At 35.7% G+C, this 9,726-nt stretch overlaps 1 protein-coding gene across 1 annotated transcript; it reads left to right on the top strand.

Moving 5' to 3' along the window:
• The first annotated feature begins 2,850 nt into the window (after nt 1-2,850).
• On the top strand, nt 2,851-9,719 carry LOC100181055 (C3a anaphylatoxin chemotactic receptor). Its single transcript, XM_018817104.2, has 8 exons — nt 2,851-3,019; nt 3,282-3,444; nt 4,345-4,507; nt 6,152-6,333; nt 7,567-7,692; nt 7,882-8,073; nt 8,844-9,027; nt 9,603-9,719. The coding sequence occupies exons 1-8, from the start codon at nt 2,950-2,952 to the stop codon at nt 9,699-9,701; spliced, it is 1,179 nt and encodes a 392-aa protein (XP_018672649.1). The 5' UTR covers nt 2,851-2,949; the 3' UTR covers nt 9,702-9,719.
• Nucleotides 9,720-9,726: the final 7 nt, after the last annotated feature.

Raw genomic sequence — 9,726 nt, 5'->3', positions numbered from 1 at the left:
TACAGGAATAACCCACGATGGTGTTTCGTCTACGTACGTTTGTGACAATGGTGTTTCGTCTACGTACGTTTGTGACAAGACCTCTAAACATGACCCAAACAAAGTTTAAACGTAAATTGATTAACGTTACATGTACTAACAATTGTATTGGTACATTGTATAAATGCAGGACGTAAAACAATATAAATTTTGTTAGTCACTTACTGTAGGAAAGATATATTTAATGTTTTTTTTATGTTTTTACAAACCTAAAACAAGCCAATATTAAGCAATACTATGTAGCATTGTAGTCAATATCTGTTGTTGTTGATGCATTTCCTACAACATTATAATTTGGTATTTATATTTATTAAAAAAGAAACATTTAAAGTGGTTCAATAATTTTAATCGTTAAAATAATTACTTTGACAAATATAGCGATGGGTTCCGCTGCAGCGCACAATCTTCCATTTAAAAAGGCCAAATAATGCATCATCCCATCCCATAGTAACACAAAGTTTGGTGGAATCATAAATGTCATCACTGGTATCCCAATAAGTGAAGACCGATGTATCAGTTGTTGTTCTATCTGACCATTGCAATGTAGTTGGACTGGTAATTAATATTTGGCTACCTGTTAACTTAGTAGCATTGATATTTTTTACCAGAAAGTCTTGAATGCGTTGAGAATTAACAACCGCTAGAATGGCGTCCATTGATTGACAACTTTCCTTTGCTTTGTCAATTCCAGTAACTGGCGTATACTCAATGTAATATTCGATGCCATCAAGTTGATGCCCACTATCAGTGGTTGATGTTACGACGATTAAATTTAACAGAATCAAAACAAACAACATATTTTGTATGTCTTCCTACACTTGTGTTGGTAAAACAAAATATAATGTCAAAGCCAAGTCATGCTGCCTATCGTAAGCTACTGAATTTAATCAAGACTTTAGTTACAATATATACACATCTATACTAAAACTTACTATATAATGTAATATAAAATATAATGTCAAAGCCAAGTCATGCTGCCTATCGTAAGCTACTGAATTTAATCAAGACTTTAGTTACAATATATACACATCTATACTAAAACTTACTATATAATGTAATATGCTTCCTTGTTAAGGTAAGTGTTATCTTCATATAGAGGATGAGAAAATAATTAGGCATCACGTCTGTGTACCTGTATAACAGTGATACGTAACAACAATAATTAGGGAAGACTTCCTTGCTTTGTTTTGCATAAACAGTTATTTTTAATATTATATGAAACAGAATTTTTACCTTTCCATGGAAAATTAAAGAAAATATACCATATTTGTCTGGTGTATAAGAAGACACCATGCGTGTTTTGTGTGTATGAAGACACCTCAGTTACTCGGCAGATGGCATTAAGTGTTTAATGCTATCATTTGTATTATGTATATGTAGACCTACGTGACAAAGAGAAACAATACCATACACCGTACACGTACATAATGGCTTATTCGGCTTTAGTTAAAATATAATGCAGCATAGTCACTGCATGCCACACGTAATCAAGCACCTAAAACGGAAGCGATAACGCGACAAGCAGTTATACCTACTTCCTTTTGTGCTAATCAATCATTATACTGAAAAACTTTCCGTTATAACAATCTGCCAATTTAGGCGCTCTCCAAGTAGATATTTTTAAAAGCATCTGGTAAGCATACTTTCGTATTTCATGCTTTAAGAGCTAATATTCCAAGAGATCAGTCGTAAGCAGTATTTAAAGGATGCATTTTTACGAATGCATTTTAAATCAGCTTGTTAGCAGTTTATAAACCAACAAATTCGTTTTAGCTTCGTATTGTGATGTAATTTTTACATTTAAGTTTGTTCGGAAAGATAGCGGCAACTGTTTAGCGTATATTTGTAAAGATTTTGGGCAAAGGTACTTAAAATGGCCTTGCAGTAAGCTTTGAACATATTTATTTATATATGGTAGAGCAGGGGAAGACGGGACACCTTTTTAATTGTAATTTGTCGTCATATCGTATTAAACAAAGAACATTCAAAGAATTATAAAACGGTATTCCACGTCTCCCGCAGACCATTGTTAAATGTTAAAAAAACACGACCAGGATATAAAGATAATCTGTGTTAAAGGTGTCCCATCTTCCCCCTACCTACTATATTTATTTGTGCAATTGTATATAAGTTTTAAGATTGAGGCGTAAAAGTGGACATTAGCGTAAACTGAAAGACTGAGTTGGTTAAACGACTTCTTAATGCTATGTACTTCCTGGAGCGCATGCGCAGAACTGTCATTGAAACACGTCACTAGGCCTACGGAGAGTAAAGCCACGAAGTTTGCCGTCACTGCCTAAATTTCCATGACGTCACGGGAAGTGACGCAATTCTTCGCGGTTCATATCATAAATGGTGGGGTGACGAAAGTAAAGAGTTCGCCAAAACATTTTTTTCATTTTACCCACTCCGGAGTAAATGCGTTATACGAAAGCACCACTCGTAATTAGTTGAACTAGGAAAACAGAAATCGCTTCAACTATAGGGTTGTGTTGTTTAGATGTATCTTTGTTTGTCCTTTTTTAGCGACGTTTAGACTACAGTGTAGCTCGCCTCGGTGTAAAAAGAAGAAACAAAGAAATGTCTACACCAGGCGTTGCGCAGCGTAGATATTTCTTTGTTTGTTCTTTTTGTACTAAGGCGAGCTGCGCTGCAGTGCAAATGCCAAGAGAACAGGCAAAGAAATCTCTAACGCTGACCAGCGCTGAACGACGCTGGGTGTAAATAGATTTCAATAGGTCCTTTTTATAGGTAAGCTCCGCTGTAGTGTAATCAAGTAGCTGTAAAAAAAGGACATTAGAACTCGACAGAGTACAGAGTAGTTCGATGCAAGCATTTAAGTTTTAACAAACTTTTATTCTCGGTTACCAGAGTGAAACTTTTAGTTTAAAGTCTTAATTCCGTGAAACGATGGCCGCATACGACTTCGGCAATTTTGACTTCGGAGAATCTTCGGATATTTCACCGGATTTTTCCGCTGGTTAGTTTTTGGTTTAGTATTAGTTAAGTTGCATTGATAAATAAAACTTATTTATCTTCGAATGGTAAAGCAACGGCAATCATTATAACACCGGTGTTGTGTATCATACAACTCGTCCCCGCTTACGAGTTATGTACCACATATTTAACTTACTTATCCTCGCACAGCGGGGCAACGACACTTTTCATAATACGAATGGTGCTTTGTAGGTGATTACTTTCTAATATAAATGTGTTATCTAATTTTCGTATTGTTTTTTTAGTGTATGGCCCAGCCGGAGGAACTGAGGTGATAACCGGTCACCAGGTTAACGTGCCTAAAGTTGTTTTTTCCGGCTTGATTTGCGCATTTGGACTCATAGGCAACATGATGGTAATCTTCGTTATCCTGGTTCTACAGGAATATAAAAAGTCGGTGACGCACTGGTAAGTTTGCTCGGTCGAGAACCTCACGCCCGCTGTCAAGTTACAACATGAGAGTATTCAAACACCCCTGCTTACTGTCGAGTAATAACATGGTTGTCTTCTAACACTTCTTATACACAAGATACATATGGTGTATTCATACACCTTATGTTTACTGTGGAGTTATAACTTATGTAACCTAAAATACACAGAAATACACACATATATATATATTGATAATGTTTTGAGATAGCTGACCTCAAAGAATTTCGGTCACGATGCTCCCAAATGGGGGACAGCACAGGACCTAATCTGCTCAATGTATAAAAGTAATTCGCACCAACCAAGTTCTATCAGAAATTTTAAACATCGGTATTACGGCCTTGAATATAAAGATAGTTTATCTCACAAAATCAATCTGCTGTAACGGCAGATTTTTCTTTTGTCTAACCGAAGACACAAAAATGTTATTTTTTACGAAAGAGGGTAGGCCTACTCTTTTCCATTTTATTTTCTCGTCATCGGGCGTTTATTAATCCCATAATAAAAAATGGTCACCCATATAAAACACATATAATCGTAGAATAGTGGTTAGCGACACAGTCTGTGAATTCAAGGCTCATCAATGCTGCCACAGTGTATAAGTATATATATCATTGGGGAAGACGGCAATTGCTCGATTCCTGGTCAATAATGTGTAGTCTAAATTGCCAGTTAGATGTTTCTAAAATATAATATTATTCCATAAAAATTCGAACCTTTAAAATTACGTTCATGATAACTCGCGAGCGGGCACGAGTTATGAAACAGAACACCTATGTAACAGCAAATGTCGTTATCCCACCATGCTATAGGCTAAATAAGTTACATTTATTCGTGTTCGCGTACAGCCCAAAAATCTAAATAACCCAACATTTTTAGGTATGTACTGCAACTTGCCATAGCTGACTCTTTGTTCCTCTTAACTCTACCTTTTAAAATGGTGGAAGATATGAACGGAAGATGGATATACTCGGAATGGATGTGTAAAGCTAAAGAAACTTTGCTTTTCCTAAACTACTACGCTTCTATACTTTTTCTTATGGTGAGTCTGTAGGTGTTTTTTAAAGTCAAAATTCGATTATATTTTATATCAATTTATGCAGTTTCTTTGCATAACTGGGCAATGACAAACGTGTATTTTGTTTCATATACCTCGTCCCCACTTGCAAGTTGCCACATATTTAACTTGTTTTTTCTCACATGGCGAGGCAATGAAAGTCGCTATAACACTGCGTGGTGTTCTGTTTGATACATCTCGTGCGAATTACGAATTACCATGTATGTAACTTTGTGGGTAATATGAGCGAATTAAGTCATGGGAAATTCAATTCAAGAGTTTGCCCATTACCACTTAACCACAAACGGAGATGCGGAAAATATTTTTACATTGTATTTTATAACATTTAAAGTATTTGTTTTGCTATCATTACAAATTACCGCTAGCGAAATATTTATATATTAGCTGCTATAACAATTATGATGTAAAACTAAATTCCAAACTATTTATTTTGCCCATTAAAAAACTGATGTGTGTTTTAAGGCACAACATTTTTTAACGTGAAATAGTAGGAGGGGAGACGGGTCACTTTTAGTGCATATATTATCTATATACCTTGATCGTGTTTTAAACAATTATCAACGGTCTATGGAAGCCATGAGAATACGGTTATATAATTCTTTGAGCGTTATTTGATTACTACCAAATGGGACGAAAAAAAATGAAAAGGTGTCTCATATTTCCCCACCCTTTTTTAACTGTGTTTTGATACAAAATACGAAAAAGGACCATACGATTAAATTCGCCATATGTGTTTACATAAACTAAAGTATAGGACTTAATATTACTTCCGGACTATGCCAACCTGTCAGAAGTATTAGGTTGTTAATTGGTTAGCCTGATCGGGTCGTGAGTTTATGCAGCTGTGCTTTACCCATGTGAATCAAAATCTATGCAGATAACAAGCACTGAAATTTAATTTTGCACTTAGAATAATATTTTTTTGTATGTCTTCTAAAAAAAGAAAAACGCTGTTTTAAAAAAATCGTCAGAATTAATCTTTACGATGATATCAAAGATTGCAATTTGTATAAACGGGCTATGGTACGGGATGCCCGAATGTGGCTTATTTATTCCATGCAAAGGACAGTTGTTATAATTCGGATGTTTTAATTTTATACACTTTCTGCACGAGTGCGTGTAACTTTATGGGTAATTGTTTTTTAAAAATATTTTTACTCTTTAATCTAATACGTGCCTTACATTTTGTTAGAGGGCCACTAATTGGGATATTTTCCTGTAAGTGTTTTGCACAAAGATACACACGCTTAATCGTAACAGCGTCGGGCCTCGAGGCTATAACATCTGCACTAGAAAGACACAAAGGAAGCAAAAATGACGATAACTTAAAAGCAGCGCTGTTTTTTTAATAAAAATTATTTTTGATTTACATCAGTAAGGCACTTTTTGTACTAAAGGGTAAGATGGAATACTGTTACTAACTAAATCCCATATTTCTTGATCGTGTTTTTAAACTATTAACAACGATCTTTAGAATCTCTGTAAAGATGCTTTGCTTGCTGCCAAATGTGAGACGAAAAGAGGGTGAAAGCCTGTTCCATTTTACCCCACCCTACTATATTGTAAAATCTACATCACTTTTTATTAACACGACGTTTTTGCTTTTAGATTATGAGTCTTGACCGATACATTGCTGTGTGTCATACTTTCTCCACCCAGCTGCAGAAACTTAGAAAGCCTGTTGTGTCAGTAATGATCACTGCAGTGACGTGGCTTGTTTCACTGCTCATATGCATACCAATCATGTTGTACAGTTTCAAGGTTGGGATAAAAGGATCTTGTATATGCAGGTACCTTTGTGTGGGAAAAAATGTATAATACGGTGGGGAGGGATGGGACAACTTTTCATTATATTTTATCGTCCCATTTGGTAATAAACAAAAAACATTTAAAGAAACAAATATAAAAACGTATCCGCACGACTCCTAGAGACCGTTATTAATTGTTTAAAACACGATCAGGATATTTAGTTATTATTTGCTATAGGTGTCCTATCTTACGTCACAATTTATGAAAGTATCCGGCGCCGTGTCACAATGGTTAGCTCGCGTGTCTTCAGCCAAAAAGGTTTCAGGCTCGGCGATACTATAACATTTTCGGTGTGTCTATATCATTGGACATGACAACTGCCTTTACATTGCTATGCAAATTAGTGGCATTAAAAGAGTGCAACGTCCTAAATAAACTGATACTATAAGTGTATTTAAATGGACAATTTATAAATACTTTAAATCGAAAGCGCTACGTTGAAAAACCTCCAGATGATATAACAATAGAGTGTACACGCAGCACCAATTTCCTGTAAGATAACAATATATGCAAACACACATTGTTTTCCGCAGATGCAACGCACACATTCTTTATATAGTTGCAAGCATAAATTGTTCTGCAAAAATGCAAACCTATAAAGTTCTACGTGGATGTAAACAAACAAAATAGATGTAGCCTTCTATTTAAAACATTAAGCATAAGGTGTATGAATACACTATGCGTGTTTTGCATTAATGCAACTATGTAGTGTCCCACGTAAATGCAAACAACTATGTTTCTTAATAGTTGCAAACTAAAATATTTTCTTTCAATATTTTTTTCAATATAAATAGGTTCACACACCAATTGGTCTACGTAAATGCAAACATACAACTGCACGAGTAATAATAAATAGCATAGTATTTACCTGATTCCAGCCCAGATGTCTCGGGTCCAAAGCTTGATGCTGCTAAAAAAAAGTGGGTAAAGTATAGGGTGGGGAGACGCGACACCTTCGGCACATAATATCTAAATATCCTGATCGTGTTTTAAACAATTAGCATCAGTTTATGGACAACACGATTTTTTAAACGCTTTAAGTGTGCTTTGTGTACTACCAAATGGGACACGAAAATAGAATGAAAGGGTGTCCAATGTTCCCCTACCCTTATGTATATTGATGTACATTACACACAGTTCTAAAAGTAAAACATGTACAAGTCAATTAATTATCTTCATCCACAACGATTGATTCGATTTTCTGTTATGTACAGCTATCGGTTCCCCCCGGATCCAGTGAATGAAACAGCTCGATGTCTGGAAAATGGATATACTACGGACAGAATTGATGAATGCCTTAAGATAGGACAAGAACCTTCTGGGCCAGAACCATACTGCACGTTAGTTACACATACACCTTTCGTACAAGGTCTTACTTATGTTTGAAAAAGCTTCAGGTGTATAAATACACCATGTGTGTCTGGTGTATAAGAAGACACCTATGTAGTAACTCAACAGTGAACATAAAAACAAAAAATATATAATATGTCATTATGGAATATAAAGCTTTAATGAGATGTTGTATGTAGTGACCTTAACATTCATTTCAACCTCTCCGCTCTTGGTATTGAATTTGGTGGAAGCCTTGGGAATATTGATTTAACGGGAGGCGGAGGTGACGGTGGATTGGGCGGACTTGGTGGATTTGGCGGAATCGGCGGATTTGGCGGAATGGGAAACACTTCTTCAGGAAATTCAGACAATTCTACTGGCATTGGATTGTAAGTTAATTTGGTGCTATAATTCGTAACTGGCATTGGCCAAACTTTTAGGCACACATAAAAGAAGTTACCTGCATAAATGTATAAATGTAACTTACTTTATCATTGTCTGGCCGGAAAACGACATTCGTAAAATAGGGTGTTCTGTTCCATACACCTCGTTCCAGCTTACGAGTAACCGTATGTTACTTTGTTGGTAAATAGTTTTTGCCGTTTTTTTCTTTTTTCTTTATACATATGTGTAACTTTCAAGCACAACGTATATAAAACAGAACACTTATGTCATAAAGACTGTGTTGCCCAAACACGGAAAGATAAATAAAATGCATTCATTTATTCGTCTATTCAATTTAATAAAAATCAACCAAACTAATATACCGTCTTTTTCATTTATATCTTTATTTATTTTATTTAAATATAACTCAATATAACTTAATTTATACTTTAATGTAAGTTTATCGGTCACTATTTTATTTATAACTTTTGCTTATGCAGATGTTACAGTAGAGTGTGTATATAAAGACTATTGTTTTGCTTCTAGTTCTTTATCGTCTTACTTAATTTGATCTTCGTCACTGAAACGACGAAATAAAAATTGTTATTTTTATACCAATGTTAAATGAATGTAACCTACTTTATCTTTGCGTGACCGCAAAGCGACAGTCGTTATAACACGGGTGTCCTGCTTTATACACCTCGTGTTAGCTTTTACCAAGTACACTAAATACAACTAAAACATCTGAACTTACACACTTTATTCTTATTTACAGTCCGGGAATCGGTATGCCAGTTTTCCCACCAGCCCCTACCACCCCCACAGCTACTATGACAACAGTACCGCAGTATAATTTCGAGGCAGGAATCGCACCTGAGTGTCACTACTGGACACGACCACGGGGTTGGACAATCTTTAATGTCTTCAATTTTATTGTCATGTTTCTGCTCCCGTTTTTGGTAAGCTTCAGAAAAACAAACAGATTGTGATTAAATTTTGTACCGGGAATAAAATGGATACCGTTAGAACATAATATTTTATATTACATAGCCGCGTTTTTAACAATTAACAACGTTCGTTTACAGTCGTGAAGATACGGATAAAATATATTTTGTTTAATACAAACTGGACCTATTGTGAATGACGCCGCGGAACAATATTTAGTGCGCTTGTCTCCCCCTAGATGAGGTTATGGGTTGATTGTGCATTCTTGGGCAGTTGCTTCAATGCATTGGTCACTAATGGGTTGTCTAAATTGCCAGCCATACATAAAAAAAAAAAAACTAAAAACAATAATCACTCACAAAGTTACATGCGCATTCACTCGTATGCAGGCACGAGGTCTAGATAAAACAGAACACTCGTGTTATATAACCACTGTCGTTGTACCGCCACGCAAGGATAAATAAAGTACATTCATGCATTAATGAAAATGATAGCATTACTTATCTAACCCAATTAACTCTATTCTAAACACTTGCCAACATAAAACATAAGAAAATCGCATGATTTATTCAACATGTATATTTCCCAGGTCATGGTAGCGTGTTATGGGCTTATCATACATCGTCTCTCCACCACGCGCATGCGCACTGTCGAGCACGCAAAGCAACCAACAACCGACGTCTGGTAGAGGACGTAAAGGGTCCTCCAGGTCG

The sequence above is a fragment of the Ciona intestinalis genome, unplaced genomic scaffold, assembly GCF_000224145.3.
Source record: "Ciona intestinalis unplaced genomic scaffold, KH HT001124.1, whole genome shotgun sequence".
Taxonomy (NCBI): domain Eukaryota; kingdom Metazoa; phylum Chordata; class Ascidiacea; order Phlebobranchia; family Cionidae; genus Ciona; species Ciona intestinalis.
The sequence above is the reverse complement of the archived record's forward strand: the minus strand, read 5'-3'. Positions and strand labels throughout refer to the sequence as shown.